This window comes from Hylaeus volcanicus, chromosome 5, assembly GCF_026283585.1.
Source record: "Hylaeus volcanicus isolate JK05 chromosome 5, UHH_iyHylVolc1.0_haploid, whole genome shotgun sequence".
NCBI classification, from domain to species: domain Eukaryota; kingdom Metazoa; phylum Arthropoda; class Insecta; order Hymenoptera; family Colletidae; genus Hylaeus; species Hylaeus volcanicus.
In genome coordinates this window covers 10,452,598-10,473,583 of record NC_071980.1, presented here as the reverse complement: position 1 = coordinate 10,473,583, position 20,986 = coordinate 10,452,598, and the positions used below count along the sequence as shown (strand labels likewise).

Here is a 20,986-nt window from a genome sequence, read left to right as displayed (position 1 = left end):
GGTTAACCTTTTATCGAGCACAAAAAAAAAGTGAGAAAAATGGAGTTCTGCTCGATACAAGGTTAACCAACCCTTTAGGCTCGATGACATTTTTTAGTGGGGACACACAGCTCGGGAACCCTAGATAAAACTCTCTCACGAGAATTTTTGCAGATATAAAGTCCACGAAAGCCTAATCACGGCGCCATTTTTTATCTTGATGCAAAAACGAGGGTTCTGGGTTCTAACCAGAATTATTTCGACCCTTGAAACCATTTTTTAACGACTTCGAAAAGGAGGAGGTTACTCAATTCGACATGTATTTTTTTTTTTTGTACTAAAATAGAATATTGCACCGTGATTAGGTTAAGTTCACTCCCGTGAACTTTATTTCTACGAGAATTCAAATTTCGCAACTTCTCTCGAGAGTCCATCTCGGGTGCAAAGGGTTAGATTAATTCGTCAGAAAGTTTCTGACTGCTCTCGATACGCAGGAAAAGATGAATAGGCGCGGTATCGATCATCGGGGCCATCGTATTTATACGAATTCGAGAAACAACAACCACAGGGAGTCGCGCAACGCTGTACAAGTTTCCTCCGTTTCTTGGTTATGTTCGTCCTCGCGGGCTCGAGATGTCGTTAAAACCGCGGAAATAAAAGACGCGTCGACGGTCAAACGCGGAGCAAACAATAAAGTTCCGGACAGGATTTTTATTTTCGTCCAACTTCGTTAGCTACAGATTAATTCCGGGTCGAATTACGCAACTGCCGTTCACTCTCTATCACGGCCGAATATAGACGTGTATTATGCAATTGTAATGCCGGCGTTTCTCGAAACGAGAAGTTTCATTTACGTGTCAGGTTCTTTGGCGCGCGTCGTCTTTTGATTAAAAAAAATCGTCCAAGACTACACAAAGCATACCATATACAGGGTGTCCCAGCCTTAGTGATACAGCGCTCTAACTCCAAAACTATCGGCCGAATGAAAAATGTCAAATATGGAAATTGCATGGTAAAATGGGGCTCATGTCTCAGCGAGAAGGAATTTTTGTTAACTTTGTTATTTACCGAGATATGATGGTCAAGTTTCGTTTTTCAAATGGAACGGAAAAATTATTGAGTAGCGCCGAGAATTTTCTAGGTAGGTAATACTTTTCCTGTTTTCCTTCCTTGGGCCTGGAATCCCAAGCGAGACCCTCCGTATGGATTTCAAGAACCCCATGATGCTTACCGCATCAATGGGACCGCCCGGGGCCGAACCGAGGTTTTTCCTTGAAAATTAGCAAACTTTGAAGCGTCCTATCTTCAAAACTAATAAAAATCGGGTAAATACATTAAAGCTTAATGAATTTGTCTTGAAAAGCACTATCGCATGATATAAGAAAAAAATATATAGTTTCATTTGAAAAACGAAACTTGACCATCGTATCTCGTTAAATAACAAACTTAACAAAAATTCCTTTTCCCTGAAACATGAGCCTCACTTTACCATGCAATTTCCATATTTGAAATTTTGCATTCAGCCGATAGTTTTGGAGTTAGAGCGCTGTATCACTAAGGTTGGGACACCCTGTATATTATACAAAATATCGCATACATTATAAACACGCGCAATTTATCATTTATCGTTTTCGTCGTAGCGTTTGCATTTAACCGAAACGATTTCGTAAATAAGAATAATTTCGTAATGCTCGACTGTGCTCCTCGAATCGAACTATTATTACTCCTCGTAATATACGTAGTATATACGAGGTAATGCCATTACTATTTTTTAATTACTAGAATTGTTCTTCGCGAGGAAAAAAAAACGCGTTTAAATTTCCCGCGCGCGCTAAATCGCGGAGCGCCAGTTAGCCGCGTCGGCAATTAGACACGTCGCGATTTCACGACGATCCTGAAAAATGTAAATAATAGGGGAAACGGGACGTTTCCCCTGCGAAAATCGGAATCTCTCTGCGTCCCCCCTCTCTCTCTTTTTCGTTTCCCCTAAGTTTTGATCCCAAGCGCGTCAACAGGGTCGCGCAGTTCGCGTCGCGAGTTCGCCGGTTGTTTACTTAACCTAGTATGCACGCTCCACCGGTCTCGAGCCTCGAGGATAATTCTCAGCGATGACCGAGCGATCGGGTTTCCCAATTAACCGAGGAGTACGCGTTCCGAGCGATGGAAACGAGGAGAAAGAATTGGTGAGTACGCGAAAATCATGCGGTCTACTCGGGTCTACTCTGAGAGACGTCTAACATTCGCAACGGAAATGGGACGATTCGAATTCCGTTCGAATGTCTCTGTTCGAATGTAATCGACAGAATAGTTTTAGAGACGAATCTTTTGAAAGAGTATGTTTGAAAGTGCGAAGATAAGTAAAAACGAAGTCGAGTTTAACGACAGTCATTTTTATGTAGCTCGTGTACACGACAAAACAAACAAACAGAGTTTCAAACAAACTCAATACATTGTCAAACACCGTCACGCGGTTGTCGATGTCTCAATTAGTATCTCCATTCGCGTCGATAATCGCGAAAACGAATATAAACGACGCATAAACGCGTGCACGTCACGCTGACCCGGTAACATAATCGCTTTTCTTTCGATTGCTCGTGACGTAACTATTACATCTCGATAATACCGAGTCAGTAGCTCTTAATCACTGTTCCCGTCGATAAAACAGAATACCTCGGGGCTAATCTAGCAATTGGGAGTAATTTCGAATCCAGTGGCGTAACCAGTGATCGTGAAACCCAAATATCAGTATTTACGACTGAGCTCTTTAAATATTATGTAAATATGACGCGTTTAGAATTTTTATTAAAAAACATATTGGTGCCCACGTGGTGCATCCCCTCTGTTACGCCACTGAACGCATCCAACGTGCTTTTCATTTCGCTTCGATTATTCGATAACCTTGGCAATGACATTACTGATTGCGTAGATTACGGAGATAAGTTGCACAAGTCAATTACTAATAGCCACTTAATTTAGTCCTATTTAATCCTATGAACAAGAACGTGTACTCAGAGAATCAGTCTAAAATCTGAACCAGAAGCCCGAAATACTCGAAGGTTGTTCGCGAATATTAATCCTATTATCGACGGGTACTATTCGCGATTACCAACAGAGCAGAACGGCGTGTCGATCGAGATCCGACTTCGCGCGTGTTTACCAGCAGGGGCGAATCTGTCGTGCGATTAGGGAGGTTTTAGCTTCGGGCCCCCGCAAAGTATAGTCGCACAGCTTTTAAAATTGGTAGTCACGTCGTGGTTGATTCTCCACCACTATCCGCCGAATACTTACAATCGTGAGCTATCGCGAGCATTCTCTTTGAACGCGGATTACTGTCGCGGTTTGTTTGCGATGCACCCGACAGGTTTATCGAGTCGAAACGACCACGGATCACACAGGCAGGCACGCAAAACACGCGCACACGTCTCGATTATCCGCGAACGGGTTTCACATCGGTTGGTATTCGTCGCACAATGATCGTGGTAGAGGTGGCATCGTCCCGTCGTTGCACTCGTATCAAACGTAAAGTGGAAAAACACCGTTTGATTTCGCGACGATGAAAACACGCCACGCAGAGGGAACGGTGGCTCGCATATGCGAACGTGCAACATAAAAGCAAAGCATGGAGAAGGTGAGGCAGCGTGTAAGAGCAAGGGGAGCCCCGTGCCACGCCGAGTGCAACGTGACTACGACCACCGCGAACCTTTCAATTGGCCAACTTGATCACGTGATACGTCGGTCACGTTGCAACCGCCGTGGTCCTGTCCTGTCATATCGTACCTCTCGCTTGCACAATGCAAGTTGTCTCAATATACGTGTCTCTGTTTTTTCGCGTTTACTCACACGTTCCCTCAAAGCGTACGTGTAAGAATAATTTACTATTTGCATCGCGAACGCAGCAAACTGTCAAATCGTCGAAATACTTTTGCTTTTTGTTTGGGTCGCCATCTCCACCTCTCGAGGTTTCCGCTTTCTTGCAAAGTCTCTCAAAGTCTTTTCGTCAATATTTTCGTAAGGCATTCGAATCCAAGTGGAAGTATTTCGTATGGAACGGATAAAGATTCAATTGAATAGGTGTCGTTACAATTTTTTCTGAATTCGAGATAGGGAATAATGTATTTAATTTTTGTACGCGAAATTCGATGCCCTTTACTCCGTCATAACTGAAACAGGGCCAAATTAGGTAGCTTATACTTTCTATCTGTTTATAAAGAGGAATTAAAGAATATTTCATCTCGATTGCACAAGGATGGAAATCTCGTCAAACATACAGATTTTGAATGTGCATAGCTACCTGCAGTACCGATATACAGCGCTCTGTGGCGCCATCTAACGTGAACAATGGGAACTGTTTCGATAAGAACTTGGACGTTTTGCTATCGATGGCGCTGACCATAGATTTGAGGTTGATCTTCCATTATCGACATATTATATAATTCAGTGCATTTCCCAATTTGCAATTTCCCAATAGCTTCATTTTTATGCAATCTCCAGGTTCCAGTATTGCTATTGTCATCCATAACAAAAACGAAGCGTTAGACGCGGCGATAAAGCTTATTACACTAGGTTGATTCGCGAAGCGTTTACCAACGCATTATGAAACACACGATCCATCGGGAATGTGGAAGTAACGAGTGGTAACCTGGTAACGAGTTGAACGCGGTTACGGGGAAAGTGCATCGCCTTACTATTTTGCCATTTTACGCGACTAGTACGATGGGTACGCGAACGGTGTCGCAATTATTCACGGTAACTCTCTCTCTCGAGCGGAGGTTCCGAACAGTGAACGGTGCAGAACTTTTAAAATGTTTAACGTCAAAGTTTTATAAGTCCTGATAGCATGGCCGATAAGTTCATATCTCGTACCGCGCGAACTATGGCTTTCGCTTGAGATTGCTGTAAGGTTCTCTTTTTTTGGGGCGATTCGCGTTTCGCCAACGACCTTATTTTTCCCGTCGCACAGTGTGATGAGTATATGAGAAATAAGGAAAAAAATCAATCAGTATTCAAAAATATTCTACTTGATAATAAAGGTAAAAAAAAGTAAATAAGTATGTTAAAACAATGAAGAAAAAGTTTATTACATAATATTTAACAAAAATCTTTGTTAAACAATTATTAATTAATTAATTAATTTTAAAAAGATAATAGAGAAATTTAATATTAAATAATATCTACACGTAATTTTAAATACTAATTTTAAGTAATATCTACACATAAAATAGTTTAGGCCGAATCGTGACATCGTGACTCGGTGATTCAATCATTCGGTTCTCAAATGGGGGCAGATTGGGGCAGGAATTTCTGTCACTATGTTAAAGTAGGCTACCTAATACATTTTTTAAGCCAAGCCGGGAATTATTTATATAAATAATAATTTTTTAGTAAAACAAAGGAAACTTCAAAACTAAAATGTTAACTAGTGCAAATCGCTCATTTTACATATATTATTAAAACTTTATAAAACTGCTATAAAGTAGTTTTAAGTATTAGTATTATAGGGATAACTTACCACGAAAATTCAGATTCATTATAAAAAAAAAATACTAATTTTGTTTAAAGAAGTACGTATCCTGTTGAAAGATAACTTCAGACTAAAATTAATTCTACTTACAAACCAAGTCTAAATAATCAAATCAAAGAAAAACAAATTTTAATTTTTTGACTTTTGTCCACAGTTCGACGGACTGTGCGTCGTTTTATTTTCTCGTTAGATGACAATCTCACAGGATTAAATACATTCTTAATCTTCAAAGAAAAATATGAAAAGATGTAGATAAAGCGATTATCAATTCGATTCAACGAGCGTCGAGAATAAATTGCTGTACGTTATTCGAATAAAATTTCGCGAGGAAAAGAGTCCGCGGATTACAGCTCGTGAAATCAGGTTATATAAGTCTCCTAAGGATATTTACCTCTGCGGTACCCTTGACCGAATTGTCGCGCGCATACGCATTACCAATTTTTTCAACGGCGCTGCGTGGATCGCGATGATGTAATGCGATGCAGATGACTGTCGTGCGCTGACGCATCGATCATTGAAACGTACACCGCGATCGAACGATTTTTCTCCGTTTGTTCTAAACACGTTGGACTAAACATGTTTCGAATCCACGTTGGAGGGTCAGTCCAATTGGATAGTTTTTTGTGAATTTATTTTTTAGGAATCATGAAACTTATGTGAGGATATTTATTTCGAGGTTCGGCGTAAAACTGTCAAAATTCAAAGACAACAGACAACATATCATAGACAAAATCAAATCGCAATACAAAATACAAAATGAATGAATAATCAATAAATTACTAACACAAACATAACTGACAACTATAAAACGTATAAACATGTCTAGTGGTTTCAAATATTAACATTCATTCAACGTTCACATTACAACATATTACACTTATAGGACGTCTGTTGAAATGCGTTTATTAGACAGATTTCGAAGTACATAAAAATATTTGTCTTCTTGCTTTTCCTTTTCTGCTTCCTTCAAAATGGCGGCGTCAGGAGTAACAAAGTATCATATCGACACTAAAAGATGCATAAAAATGGTAGCTTATTGCAACTGAATCTACTAATTGTTTGTCGAAGGAGTGATGAAAGTTATGAATAGATGGAGAAAATATACCAGAAAGTAGATTACAGTATTGTCTCGCTATCCCCACCTTTTTATTTCGTCGCCCGCCGAGTGAGAGATCCGACAAGAAGCGACAAGAAGCGACAAGAAAACGAGACGCCATAAATCTATCATGGCCGATAGCTGAACAGCTTAGTGGAAAGAGCACAGAACATATGTAATGTTTTCTCTTTCTCTGGAGCGTGCATTCTTCGAATACTACTGACAGTTGTATCTACATATACGTTCCATTCGTTCGCTTTTACTAGTGCTAAAATGAGAAAGCATGTTATCTTCTATCATTCTCCAAAGAATAACACCCGTGCCCCCTGTTTTGTCTACGGGTTCGCCCTCGTCACACTCGAGAACAAAGTCAAGCCGAATGTATATCTGTTTCGAAATAAGCAACTCGTTCGGGAGCAGCCAGTTACAGTAAATTATAGTAGATTATTTCGAGACAATACCGTATTTGTATCCACAAAATTCCATAGGATCGTTTTTTTTTTAGATAGAAGTGTCGTAAGATTCAACTTGTAACGGATACTTTGGTATTGATATCTTCCTCTATAAGCGTTCGAAGAAAGAAAAGCAGTTCTACTTACTTCCGAGGAGCATCGAGTCTCGATCGAGTCGTGTTGAAACTTTTGCGAGCGTCTTACAGAGATGAGCAAAACTTTAATCGAATCATAGATAACGAATAAAACTGACGCAGCCGTTTCAAATATTCTGTAATTCGAATTGCAAAGTTTTTTCATCGTTAGAACTATTTATCCGGCCGGGAGAATCTCTGTCCATCTCTGTCAAAAATAAAAGTAGGAATAATACAGTCGATAATTATTAGACTGCGGATCTTTATGCAAAATAAAATCTTCGCGAACGTGCTTACAAAAATTGTAGGCCTAATTAGACCTAAGTAGTAATTTAGTTAAATCTGCAAATATTATAACGTGAACTTTACTTTCAATCTTTTTTATATTCCTACATATCGTTTGCATTTTGTAGTTTCTTTCGCATTCAAATTTCCTATAAATGCATAAAGATCCGCAGTCTAATAATTATGGAAAATAAAATGGAGAGACGGTGTCGTAGAATAATTACAGGTTGTTTATTAGTTTTTCACATATAAAACGTACCAGGGAGAACCGTCGTTTTTTCTCCCGATACATTCCTCGTATCGCAAACTGTGCAACGTATATAAAAATGACCTCTTTTCTTTAAAATTCCATGTAGCCTGTCTCGTGTGTGTACGTGTGTGCGAGCGCGCGAGAGCGCGAACGTGCGTTTATTACTCTTTTCTACATTTCGTTCTTCCTCCTTCGAGCTTAGACCTATTACTTATATCTTCGTCGTTCCCTCAATAATACAATACATATTAAATCGACCCTATCTTTTAGTCGATCTATAAGTAAATATTTTCTCTATACATTCGTACGTCTTATAGGTAAATTCATTATTATTATTATTATTATTTATTTTTTATTCTTCCACTTTTAATTCCATACACCTGTCGCAGTGTATCCTCTCGCCGGTGCGTGTTTTATCAGTACGGTTAGCATTGACGAGTCGTATTTCGGACCGATCTCGATATCGACTATTTAATCATCCTCGCAGAAGTATCTCAATTATGCGTTCCTTTTAAACGTACGCACGCGCACGGTCATGTGTGCACATATACATACACATATACATAGACATTCGTATATAGAATGTTTTCAAACACTTTCACAAAAAAACTTTCAACATTTCGCGCACCGAGGCTTCGTCATCGAGATATCAGCGGTTGAAATTTACAGGCGTGACTTCCGGTTGAGTTTAGCGCGCCGGAAGTCACACCTGTAAATTTCAACCGTGTATATCTCGATAACGAAGCCTCGGATCGCAAAATGATAAAAGACATCTCGAATCGTGCACGTTTGCAGACTCGATCTTCGAAGGTTCTACGTATTTAGAACTAACTCGGGAATTTATTGCTGTAAAAATTCTTCGAAAGTATTCATTTTCACGAAAAACTGGAGTCGACTTCATCTTTCTTTTCAATAAAGAAAAATGATGTTAAGCCCTATGACTCGAAGTACAACCTACTACAACCTTCGAATGAAATTTTCTGCTATTTTCAATTATAAATATTTAAGTCTCCTTCTCAATCACCCTGTATACGTAAATATACGTACACCCATGTACCCGTGCGCGTGTAAACTAGTATGCGATATCTAATTGTAAACATTCTATTCATATAAAAAAAAAAAAAGAAAAAAAAGAAAAAGGGTGAAAGACTATCGCTCTATCGACGGAGTAAAAAGCAAATCCAACGAGCCGTGAAATTTGTCGCGCGATTAACCATTATCACCAGACGTACAACCGACTTTTACTCGGCATATAAACAGCTGCGGTTTGTGACTCTTCGTTCCCGGCCGGAAAAATAACGAAGATGGCGGTTGGCACCGTCAATGTCGCGACCTCGAATTATCGTCGAAGTTAACGAGCCGGCGCTCCGTCGACGTTTTATCAATTCGTCCGGGGACTATCGTATAATCTCTATTTAAATAACAATTAGTAGACTCTACACGTTCGACGCTCGAACAAAATATAGTTTATGGCTGTGATGGCGCGTCGTCGCGCTCGTCCCGCCAACGAAAAGCACGACGATGACCGCGACTCGAGATTTCGGTTAAGATTAATCTATATTAGTCTATCTAACGTCGATTAGTTAAAGTACGGTTAAAAAATAAAGGGAAACCGAGAGCGGGGCGGGGTGAAAGAAATACTTCGAAACAACGTTTACAAATTCTAGCGCGGCGATTCTCAAACTTGGCTCGAAGTAAAATTTAATTATCGTCATTTTACTATATATATATATATGTATATTAAAAAAATTATTTAAAAAAAGGAGCGTACAGTGGCGCTTAAAAAATGTACGTGTAACCAAAGGATCGTTTACTGAAGGAATGCATACAAATAGATTAGTGAACTCCTTTTGATTTTATTCACTCCTTTGGACACTATTTATAAATAGTTCAATTGTCTTTGTTCGTAGAATAGAATTACAACTTATTGCATTGTAAAAATTGATTGAATAAAAGAAAAACGAAAACAGAATAACAGACGATGTATGAATAGAAAATACGATCCATCCAGTTTGAGAAACGCTGTTCTAAGTCCCATTACGGTTTGGTTAGTCCACGTTTGGCAGAGTGCACGACTGATCGGCTGAGTAACGACGCGGAGTCGCAATTTAGTTTCGTTACGGCAAGCACGCAAATTTCAGAAACTACTACGGCACTATCACAAAATACAACGGGAGCACAGAGAATAAAACGGAGCAAGAACAATATAAAAACGTTAATACCACGATCTCACAAATAATACCAGAGATGGGCGATACTTCGAATACTTCATTCGAATAAATTTTTACTCGTCAAACATGATTTTCTTACACGATTCAGACCACGTGATTATTATCCAGCAAATAAAATATACAAAAATTGTTGATCGTATATTCGTTATACGAAATTCGTATCTAGACAAACGTTTCGCCCATCTCCGTCGTAAACCGTTCGATGAGCCCTCCGAAAGTGTATAAAAACGTCTTTTGTCGCTTAACGGTTAAATACGGAAAAGAAGACCGACAGCGTCATAGGTCCGTAACGCGAGGTTAGCCTGTAAAAAAATATACCGGTCTGTGCGACGTTCGATTCGATAAATCGAGAACGCTACGAGACTCTACGATTGAATGGAAAACAGATTTTCTTTTACACCATCTTCTAACGACGCTTCTGAATTCCCGCGTATCTCGCGAACGTTCTGTTTCTAAATGTTAAATTCATTTTTCGTAGCACGTCGATCAAGGCCGCTATAAACAACGCCACGGTAAACGTTTCTACGAGGCGAAAGAAGTATTACTTGTTCAAATAAAAACAATGCAGTGCGATCATAGGAATGCTGTATTTTATTTGCCAACGAAACGAAAAAATTATAAGCAGACGCAAGGTTTGTTGGTCGTTAAATGAAAAAATAAATTAGCGTAAACGAACGTCCGTTTCAACTTGCAATTACTAACTCGATGAATGGAAATATAAACGCAAGTTTCTTATAAATAGACTTAGTAATTACATTGCTCGTGTTCTTCTATGATAATTATTTTAATAGCTAACGTTTGGATGAAGAATGTTCGGTTCTTTCTCCTGGGAGAAAGGGTCCATATATCTATTCGTCTGATTAGTAACTGGAAATGGAACTAGATCGTCGTTTACACTGATCCACTTTCTTTTATATATATATATATATCTTACGCTTCTTGTTTTTATCATTTTTCGTTTCATCGATGAGTAAAACATACCGTCCGACCAAACTGCATTATTTCCATCCAAAGAATTTGGCAAGCGCAAACATTTTGTAACGTTACTTCTGTTTAGGTCATAAATTGCTCGTCGTTACATTTCAGCATCCTGTTTGTCTATCGTAGGAAGTAATATTATTCCCGGAACGACGTTAGCAAAAGATCTTAAACCATACTCGTTTGTTTCGTTAGGATACGCGCTAATAAAATACTGTTGTATTTTTCGTTCGCGTATATTCTTTTTTTTGTTGTTGTCTTTCTTTCTTTGAACGTAGTAACTTTTAAAGCTATAATTTTAATCTCACGAGTCGACCCGACCCTTCTCCTGGTCGACTCTAGGTTTCCATCGATTGCCGTTTTTTTTTCCTTTTCTTTTATTTTCTCGTCTAAAAAAGCTAAGAGAATAAAAATGTCCGCGGGAAAGCTCGGTTTCCTGGAACAATCGCTTCCAAAGATAGCATCGAATGGTAAATCACACCGAGAAATATTGCAAAATGTGTCTTACATACCGTTTGTTAAATATGTAAATTTTTTTTCTTATTTTTTCTTTTTGTTAATTTGCTTCGTTTTCTATAACGCATCGATTGCCTCTTCGACTGTTTTTTCACTTTTCACGTTACGGCCGCATTAATATATCCAGGTACGCATTTGATGCCACGCAAAATAATTCGATTAAGATACGTAAAGTATTGTACAAGGAGAAATTCAAACCTCTTCGTTTCTTTACAATTTATAGGAACATCCGTTTGGAGGGTTCGCAGTTCAGATGCAACGACCAATGGGTAGGTATTTTGATTTTATTTCACACGCTTCGGAGGTCTACCGCGCTTCTTAGCCTCGGTGGTGACAGTATGATTCAGAATCGACGGTTTGGCAGTATGCGGATCCATTGCTTTCTGTACACTCCTCCCAACGTTGATTTTGTACAAGTCCAACTCGACCGTTTCGCTCTCGATCGCCTTTTTCGAACGCCTGGTGCGACCAGCTATTCTTTCCATTTCGTCGAACTTCGCTTGCAATCTCTGCGCCAGCTCGAAATCCTCTTTCTCTTGTATAACCAGCCGCTCCATTCGTTCCTGTTCCTTGATGATCTCCTCGTCCGTGAGCGCGCCTTTCTGCAGATTCATTTCCAACTCGGTGGTGTTGTTGTTCTCCGTGACGCATTCCTGCGTTTCGCTGCAAGACTCGGACGAGTTGTAATTATTATCCTGTTCGCTGTTTACGGAAGAACTGTTTGCGCGTCTCGATTTACGCGTTGCCTTTCTGGCGATATTGCACGTCGAGCCCACGGAGGCGTCGCTTTTCTCGGAACTTTCCGTACTGGACTGTTTCGCTCGACACGCTCGTCGCTGCTTCGATTTCGATAAGGCGATTCTGGTAAACTTAGTTCTACTCCTCTTCTGCACCGTGACGTCGTCGGTCATCTTGTACTCGAGCTCCTCCTTCCTGCACAATCGCTTCCTCGTAGTCCTCTTCGCAACGACCTCCGGTTCCAAATTTAAGGAAGACGTTCTACCTTTCTTTTTATCATTCACCTTCCGCCTCTTTATTCTCTCAGCGATGTTCTCCATCGTTACGTCCTCTTCCGGCATCTCAAACTCCTCGTCGCAGGGTGAACTCATCTTCACAGAGGCGGACGACGAAGTTGAATTTCTCGCCTCGGTGTCGTCCACGTATTTCGACGCACCTCTTGCGTCTTTTTTGATCCACAAGTTCCTCTGTCGTTTTGATTTGCACACCATTCCGTTCCTCACGTGCGGTTTCCACGATTTCTGTATCTTCTCGACGTCCATGTGCTCGTCTAACGTCAACTTTTTACTGACTTTAGTACCATTAATTATTCTATTCGTGCCCTTCGCGTAACTCTTATTAGGTTCGAACGACGGATCTGAAACGAAGTCGATCTTACGTATGCTGTCGTGCGTTTGGGATTTCGTTAGTTTGCTTGGGACGAGCTGAGACTGGTTATAGGACGTCGATGGTTTTTGTTCGATCCCTTTCGCGTCTTCCTTGTGCGCCTCTTTCTCCTTGGAGCTCTGCTTTGTTTTACCTACAAACGAAACCGTGAAACCAAAAATGTTCCGTATATTAAGCCTTTGCACTGGAGAGGTGAGTCTGTCACCATTACGTTTCACGCAGCACATCTATCAACAATAATGTTTCTTTAGGTTTAATTTCTTTGGAACTCGAAGTGTCGATAAAATGATTGTCGGTGAGGTAAAGGTGACCTGATTCTCAAATCTCGATAGCTTAGAATTCATGGCAATAGAATGCTAAGAAAGCATCTCGAGTGCAAAGAGTTAACAATATCTTTTAGATCACCCAGGGTTTCGAAATCAACTTACCTCGAAAAGCGCTCCACGAGCATCCGATAATTCGTTTCAAGCGTGCCTGCGACGGAGGTTTAGGTATAACATTGGATATCCTTTTAAGGACAGGAACGACTCTAATTAATTTCGGATCTATTTGTCTCCCATCTGTAACGCAATATTATATAATTTCCCGAACGAAGCGAGCGATTTGGAAGCAATGTTGTACTTAAAAAATATGATTTGAACCTGTGGATGTTTTCAACGGCGTTCTCGGCATAGCCTTGATAGGCTTGAAATGATGAATTTCCTGATTGATGCTGTCGTGGCTTCCAGCGCTCTCGGCGCTTCCCATTCTCTCGTCGTCGTCGCCCAAAGTCACGCAGACTTCTACTCCTAAACTTTTTTTTTTACTGTTCACGACATCGTTCGGTACGTTCAATTCCTCTTTGCTTTGAGTGCCGTATATCTTCGAGGAGGACGTTCCAGGCTCCGCGGGACAATTCGAGGTGCAAGGCTCTATCATTTTTGTTACCGCCTGGTGCTTCAGAGTTCTCGAAATAACATTGTATATAGGAATCGGTTTCTGACAACAGAATTTAGCCAAAGGATCGTTGCATTCGCTGGACGAGTCATTGTTCTTTATGCTGGAGGCGTATCTCTCCGCGCGTATTTTAGATATCAACGCGATGTTCTGTCTTCTCAACCCCGAGCCATCCAGATGCTCCGAAATAGTCTCTTTTTCGCACTCCGAACTGTGATACTTCGCTCTGTGCGGACTCGCCTCGGCCATAGCGGCGACATTGAATTTAGACATTTGGAAAGAACTATTAGACGTACTAGGATAATCGTTATAATATTTAGAGATGTCTTTGTGCTTCTCCACGATTTGCTTCTTCGCCAAAGACTTGGCCAGCATTTGATCTTGAGCTAATTGAGCCAACTGTTGTTGCTGCTCGTCCTCTTGAATCTTACGAATCAAAGCCTCGCTGGCCATCTGTTCAGCCTTCCTTTGACATCGCATTTCCTCCTCAGCCATTTGAAGTTGCACTTCATATTCCCGGCGTATCTCACCAGCTGCACTAAGTATTTTGTTGGCTGCGTTGAGACCTGTATGAAACACGTGCAGAATGTACAGAGAGTCAAACTATAGGTTTCGTTTACGTATAAATATTGGTACATAAGGTGGTATACAAGGTGGATAAAAGGAAAAGGAGTAATTAGAAATACGAAAGAAAGAGGTATTTTTAAAAATGATCTCAAAATCGTAATACGACGAAGGTTACGTTTTTGCGAAGACGTAAGTTTGCATCAGTTGTCATTAATTCGTGGCCCATACACGTACGATTACACACGTACGTCCGTACGAGTGCGCGTATGTGTATATGCTTCTCGCAGAGGTTATGTTACGTTTGTTTATCCTGTCTCATAGGAAACTCACCAGCATCCAATTCGATATCTCCCTCGTCGCCGTTGTATTTATCCTCGACCTCCTTCGGGAACTTGGTTCGTATTAATTCCCAGAGACCGTTATTGATCAATGTTTCGGTTTTGGTCGCCGTACGTAGCCAAGAACCGACCCGTACTCTACAGAGAGGACAGGTCAGACTATTGTGCTCGAATGTACCTTTCAGGCATCTTAAACAGAGATTGTGCGTACACGGTAACGTTACTGGCTCGATCAGTATACTACAGCACACCGGACATATCAAATCTCGCAGGCTAATATCCACCGATGGCTGTGACAAAGAAATATCAAACAGTTTTGACGTTCGCTTCAAATACGTCGCCATCTTGCCATCATTCTACGAGGAAACACAACAGCCACTGCCACCATCGCGAGAACCGTGGTTCTCTTACTGAATGGAACGTTCTCTCGTGGCCCAATCTGAATCGGATTCTGCCACGGACATAAGAATATTCCTATGTCCGTCCGTTCTGCATAAATACGTATATAAGTAGCGTGATATGTTTAAATAAATCGCAGCTTTCTCCCACGCGAGGCATGTGTATGCTTCTAATCGGCCCAAGTTCGTAAATAACGAATAAAAAGTAAAAATTACAGATTTATACGTAAAAAGGAAAAGCAAGTTCGTATCGGTGGATATTTGGAGGCCAAAATATGAAATTAAAACGCAGGTGTAATCGGTACAAACTTTTTTATTTGGAATAGTATACATTTCGATGCTTAGTTTAGGTCTTATTTGGTATACAAATATATAATACGAAACAAATCTGAGTACCACTATAGTTGCAACGCACAGCGAGAATACAAATTGATACAAATTATAGGCGCCACAGCATTGTGCATTTTCCAAAAATGTTAAAAATAATTCTAGTTCCTTTGATGTTTCAAAGTTATTTCGCTCGAGTGAATAGTCATCTAGTGGTGAATAAATGAACTAATTTCTGAGTTTGATCAGTGCCTCTATCGGGAAAACGCTCAAGTTTGTACTCGAATAGTTCCTACTTCAATAGTTCAACCAGAAAGCAATTTATTAATTAAATGAAATCAAACAACAATTCAAAAAGACGGTAAAAGAGATCCTCTTCTGAATCGATAGAAAAGTTTCCTCCAAAGTTCAGATGATAACCCACTGCAGAGTCGATAAATAAGTAACCATTTATCAGGTATCGGCCACAGTTTGTTATCATATGAAACTTTTAACATCCAACGGTAAGAACATTAATTACTTTATTATAAATTTCAGCGTTTTGCCGTTCAGAAAGTTGACCACAGATTTGAAAATGAACAAGGTACAACTATATCTTTTATTCAGGATTATTACACAAACTTGTTACAAGTAATAATCAACAGGCCATCTTGCATGCGTGTTACAAATAAAATTCTAAAAAAGTTTCGCGAAAAGGGACGCGATTAAAATATAAAAATTACGCAATACCGATATTTATAAATTCGTATAACTTCGAATTTGCATAACTTCGCATAACATGCTTAACTTCGGTTAGCGCGATTACCCCATCCTCTTCTGTGCGTATCTTTGTATTCATCCATGGCGCGTAGCTGCTCCAATGTATCGGAATCGTCGTCTTCGATCAGTTTTTCCTTCTTAATTTCTTCCGAATCGTCATCGTTTGCTTCGCTATTTGCTACGTCTTGCAAGCAGGTTGAATTTATTTGATTTCGCTGCGACGGGTCGGGCCAACTATAAAACATACACGGAAAGTTTTAGAATTTAACATCGACGACTATAACATCCTGTACTTACTCTCCCTCTTTCACTCGTTGATCGTAAAATTCTTGAACGGTAAGAATAGGTAAACTGGGATACCCAGCTCCATATACTTTTTTCTGTGCTTCGTCTCGCGTGATTATGATGGGTTGTAATTTGGGAGCAGGTTTACGCTTTGGGGGAGCATGGGAAGCATGAGAGGTCATAGTCTCAGATTTTCCCACTTTCTTCATGTGCTCTAGAATTGGTTTTTCCGCTGCTAACGAACTCAGTTCCTCGACAGTCAGGTTTATGTATAATTTTATGAGGGTTATGAAATATTCTCTCTTCACCTCTTCATCTATGTTTGGATTCGACATATTCCTTCTGAGGGTCTCTAAACTCGATTCTAATTCCTTTTGCTCCTTGTAACGCTGCAGCTTAGTATTTCTTCTGCTTACCTGTGGAATATTCATGATTTTAAATTTGTTTAGGAAACATATCACACAATGATAAGCTAACCATTTCTGTAATTAATTCTGCATTCGATCTAGTCCTCCCAGATGTGCCTTCCTGTTCATACTCGGATTTAATTTCTGGTACGCCGATGTCGGTCAAACCATAATTTCTAACACGCTTGAGAAAGTCCACGAAGTAAATTTCGGCGACGTTAACGATGTGCATTCTATCGCTCGTGTTGCAAATTTTTGTGGCAAGCGTACCAAGGAATGCTGGGAGTAAAAAGTATTTGATGTTCTCTGTTGGTACTTCCTCAAAACTTTCGTTATGGCTAAACATGTCGACCATGGAAACTAATCTTGTAGCATCCTCTAACATAGTCATAGCTCGTCTAATGTCTGACTGTTGTAAAACAAAAATACAGGGAGATATATTGATACATCGAAGGAACGCGAAACGTGACGATTCTAGGAACCTTGTAGAAGTTAAACATTCAAGGTAGAACGAATACTTTCACTTCATACCTGCACTTTTGCGCTATTTGTAGGCTCTTCCGTTTTATTTATTTCGTTAAAAAGCTCGAAAGCTTTGTCGAATAATTCCGACAACGTCGACGAATCTTTCGCGTCGTTATCTAAGCTCAGCGAATTTTCTTCCGACATCTTTATCCCTGTAACAGATTACTTTACCGGTATTTAGGTGACGGAACTACGAACAAAACAAATCTTTTCAAAGGTTATGGACACCGCTAGACATTTGATACATCCGCTTGAAAAAATGCAAACGTCAACGTCAAACGCTACCCCCTTTCACATACAATGAACTTTTCCATATCGCGTACTTGTAACACTAGATGGCGTGTGGCTTAATACCTGTGGCGCCATCGGACAAAAAGGATGGGAACTATTGTCACTACAAACTTGAAAGACAAGGATAGAGTGAGTGCAGGGAAAGAGAGAGAAAGAAACATGTAAGACAAGGACAGAGCGCGTGTATGAAAGATAGAGAGAGAAAGGATCATGAAAGACAAGGATAGCGACACGCCACCGAATATTAATAGACATTATCAATAATTTTCTAACTTTCCAAGGAAAATTCATCCACTTTTGCAATTGTGTTGTCAAGTATAGATCACTAGCAACATTCAAGGACCATTTTCGATACGTTTTCCATTGTTATTAAGTAATAATTAATCATTGTTCGTCAACGTTAACCGTACACCGGTTTATTAATTATCAGCAGATAATTTGTGCACTTTGATACATCTTGAGTAAAGTCTGGCCCAGTAGTAACATTGTAGAGCCATTAGTAATACGATTCCGATTGTTATTAATTAATAATCAATGATTTCTCGATGAGATAACCTACGCGAAATTGTTTATGAGTGACAGGTACCCTTCGTGCGAGTGCGAAAGAGAACGATACATGTGCGACAAGGATAGCAAGTGTGGTGGCGCCATCTACTAACAGAACGCTCAAGCTTGTCGAGAAATAGGTCCATAATTTCGCCGCTAGATGGCGCCACCCTTTTACCATACGTTTACATGTAAATTAATTCATTAAATTGTTTTATTAAACAATGAATGTTAACGAGAATGCTCATGAAGCATTACAAAATTGACCTGTAATAAGAATTTTCGGTTTTTATTACGTTTTTGGGATTTTGAATAGCTGGCGCCATCTAGCGGTGAAACGGTGGAATTATTTCACGACAAGCTTGAGCGTTCTGTTAGTAGATGGCGCCACCACAATCGCTATCCTTGTCACACATGTTCCGTTCTCTCTCTTTCGCTCACACTCACTCTATCCTTGTCTTTCATGTTCCTTTCTCTCTCTTTCCCTGAGCTCAGTCTATCCTTGACTTTCATGTTTCTCTCTCTCTCTCTTTCCCTGAACTCACTCTATCCTTTTCTTACATATTCCTTTCCCCCTCTTGCACACGCACTCAAGCTTCGGGTGTTTGGCCGCGAGATGGCGAGTCGGTCGCCGTTCACAAATGATAGCTATATGTTATACATGAATTCCAAACATATATTATCAATTTAAAAACAAAATCGATAGCTATCCTTATTCCACATGTTTCTCTCTCTCTCTCTCTCTCTCTCTCTCTCTCTCTCTCTCTCTCTCGTACTCATTATGTACCTATCTTGAACTTCTCGTGATTACCAACTTGCGGAACGCTCTCGGAAAACGTTCATAATTATTTAATAACAATCAATATCGTATGGAAAATCATTCTTGAATGTTGTCATTAATCTAAACCTTCTATCAAGAATGCTGAAGTCGTTAAATTGTTTGCAAAAAGTTAGAAAACAATTCATATATTGAAGTTTAGTCTTTAACTTAATCGTAAGTGAGAAATGGGAGAAGATATGTTAGTATGGAAAGCAATTAGACAAAAATATATAATGTAAAAGTATGTTTTATTGTTCAGACAGCTTACAATTAACAATAATTACCACGTAACGAGAATATATTAAAAGCAATAACTGTATTTGCTAAGGAAACAATTATTTGAAGCAGGCACAGCTTCGGTGAGTAGTTCTCTCAGCGAAAGTGGTCGCGTGAAGTTGCTGGACAACGCGAGATTCTCTCTGCCTATGGAGGTGTCAAGCTGGAGGACGTCAGAGGAATGAGGGCTCCTTTCCTATCGGCAACTCTACAAATTAAACAAATTCAAAATTTAGTTAATACTGTAATGTTCATTTTTAACATAGTTATTATCTGTGTATCTCCTTCATATATATAACCTATATATATATAACCAAGGTACCTTCATGTTAATGGTCAACAGGTCGGAGGTAACAACATGTTCAAGATGCTGTGGGACACGAACTTCACCTACGACTCGTCGATGCCGATCTACGAGAATCGACCCCCTAGCTGGCCGTACACCCTGGATTACAGGCTCTTCCACGACTGCATGATCCCTCCTTGTCCCACCAGGTCTTATCCAGGCTTGTGGGAGGTTCCTATGGTGATGTGGCAAGATCTGAACGGTGGCAGATGCTCCATGGGCGACGCCTGCAGCAATCCCCCGACGGCAGATGGTGTTTACAAGATGCTGATCAAGAACTTCGAGAGACACTACACCACCAACAGGTATCAATCATAGACATAGAAATATAGCGACTGCCATAGCTGGACCAAGAGTGAAGCCATAGCCGCCTTATTACGTTGCTAGACGTACTGGACGACTGCTATACATCTGTATAGAGTCTGTAATCTATGGCTAAAAGCTTCCTTCACAACTGAAACGGAACCTCTAACATCTCCTAACAACTCCTAATACCTTCCAACACCACCTAACATCTCCTAGACTTCCTGACACTCCCTAACACCTTCTAACACCTCCTAACACTCTCTAACATCTCCCAAAATCCTCCAACAACTCCCATCACTCTCTAAGACTTCCTAACAACTTCCGACAGTTCCCTTCACTTCTATTCATTTTCTAGGACATTTCTCTTTAATGTCCCTCCTTTCTCTGGTACCTCTCCTTTTTGTTAAAGTGATCCTCATACAAAAGGTAAGTTTCAAGGAATAAATAATAATTATAATACCAACTCGCACATTATGTTCTCCTGATACAAGAGGTAAGTATCGAGCAGAAAATAAAAATTATACCTACTCGCTCATTACGTTCTCCTGATACAAGAGGTAAGTATCGATATTTAATTAAAAGTTATGCTACTTCTCTGAGTATCATGTTCTCCTGATACTAAAATGTAAAATTTCCACAGAATTTCGATACGTACCATGTTTAAGGTGTGATATTTGAGAGAGATAAGAAGGGAGTGAATGAGATCAAAGCGAGAAAGTATGTTCAACAAAACAAAAATGTGATGTAATTAACTAGAGAAAGTGTTAGTGAAATAGTTTTGTTATCTGTATAAACTGATCACTTTAATAAAAGACTGAACTGAACTGAACTACGTACCATGTATTTCTCATGCCACCTCCTCGCACATCATGTGCTCCTGATACCAAAATCCAAAATCGGCCAGAATTCCGCAATTTAGCAAAAATTGTCCCCTTGAAGTAGGCAACCTGTACTGACACACATGTCGGACCGGTTGCCTGTCCGTAGGCGCAAACGTGCCACCTCCTCGCACA

The 20,986-nt window shown here is 40.0% G+C and overlaps 4 protein-coding genes across 10 annotated transcripts in view; 1 reads left to right on the top strand and 3 right to left on the bottom strand.

The window, feature by feature from the left end:
- LOC128877544 (cryptochrome-1-like) overlaps positions 1-3,604 on the bottom strand; it is an 11,744-nt gene extending 8,140 nt beyond the window's left edge. The window contains exon 1 of the mRNA XM_054124926.1: positions 3,268-3,604. The gene's annotated coding sequence lies outside the window, so the exon portion shown is untranslated. The remainder of the gene's footprint in view (positions 1-3,267) is intronic.
- Positions 3,605-7,676: 4,072 nt separating this feature from the next.
- Positions 7,677-15,231, bottom strand: LOC128877543 (uncharacterized). Its single transcript, XM_054124925.1, has 4 exons — positions 14,680-15,231; positions 13,488-14,348; positions 13,275-13,406; positions 7,677-12,979 (listed from the first exon to the last, which is right to left on the bottom strand). The coding sequence occupies exons 1-4, from the start codon at positions 15,029-15,031 to the stop codon at positions 11,727-11,729; spliced, it is 2,598 nt and encodes an 865-aa protein (XP_053980900.1). The 5' UTR covers positions 15,032-15,231; the 3' UTR covers positions 7,677-11,726.
- Positions 15,232-15,991: 760 nt separating this feature from the next.
- LOC128877545 (immunoglobulin-binding protein 1) lies at positions 15,992-18,263 on the bottom strand. The gene is made up of 4 exons (XM_054124927.1): positions 17,395-18,263; positions 16,934-17,272; positions 16,469-16,872; positions 15,992-16,405 (listed from the first exon to the last, which is right to left on the bottom strand). The coding sequence occupies exons 1-4, from the start codon at positions 17,530-17,532 to the stop codon at positions 16,195-16,197; spliced, it is 1,092 nt and encodes a 363-aa protein (XP_053980902.1). The 5' UTR covers positions 17,533-18,263; the 3' UTR covers positions 15,992-16,194.
- Positions 18,264-19,021: 758 nt separating this feature from the next.
- LOC128877546 (chitin deacetylase 7-like) lies at positions 19,022-20,798 on the top strand. Of its 7 annotated transcripts, none has more exons than XM_054124934.1 (3): positions 19,022-19,219; positions 19,394-19,523; positions 19,665-20,798. In XM_054124934.1, exons 2-3 carry the CDS (start codon positions 19,503-19,505, stop codon positions 19,983-19,985), a joined length of 342 nt encoding a protein of 113 aa, XP_053980909.1. In that variant the 5' UTR covers positions 19,022-19,219; positions 19,394-19,502; the 3' UTR covers positions 19,986-20,798. The 7 variants fall into 7 exon arrangements, with proteins under 7 accessions (XP_053980909.1, XP_053980903.1, XP_053980907.1 ...); XM_054124928.1 differs by having other exon boundaries at positions 19,305-19,523; XM_054124932.1 differs by having other exon boundaries at positions 19,022-19,286.
- Positions 20,799-20,986: the final 188 nt, after the last annotated feature.

Coding starts and splice junctions, on each gene's coding strand:
- LOC128877545 (XM_054124927.1), bottom strand. CDS start 17,532: ATGTCGGAAGAAAATTCGCTGAGCTTAGATAACGACGCGAAAGATTCG. Junction 16,873..16,933: donor CAGAATTAATTACAGAAATG/GTTAGCTTATCA, acceptor AATATTCCACAG/GTAAGCAGAAGAAATACTAA. Junction 16,406..16,468: donor CAACGAGTGAAAGAGGGAGA/GTAAGTACAGGA, acceptor TATGTTTTATAG/TTGGCCCGACCCGTCGCAGC.
- LOC128877546 (XM_054124934.1), top strand. CDS start 19,503: ATGAGGGCTCCTTTCCTATCG. Junction 19,524..19,664: donor TGAGGGCTCCTTTCCTATCG/GCAACTCTACAA, acceptor AATGGTCAACAG/GTCGGAGGTAACAACATGTT.
- LOC128877543 (XM_054124925.1), bottom strand. CDS start 15,031: ATGGCGACGTATTTGAAGCGAACGTCAAAACTGTTTGATATTTCTTTG. Junction 14,349..14,679: donor AGATATCGAATTGGATGCTG/GTGAGTTTCCTA, acceptor TGTTTCATACAG/GTCTCAACGCAGCCAACAAA. Junction 12,980..13,274: donor CTCGTGGAGCGCTTTTCGAG/GTAAGTTGATTT, acceptor TTTCGTTTGTAG/GTAAAACAAAGCAGAGCTCC.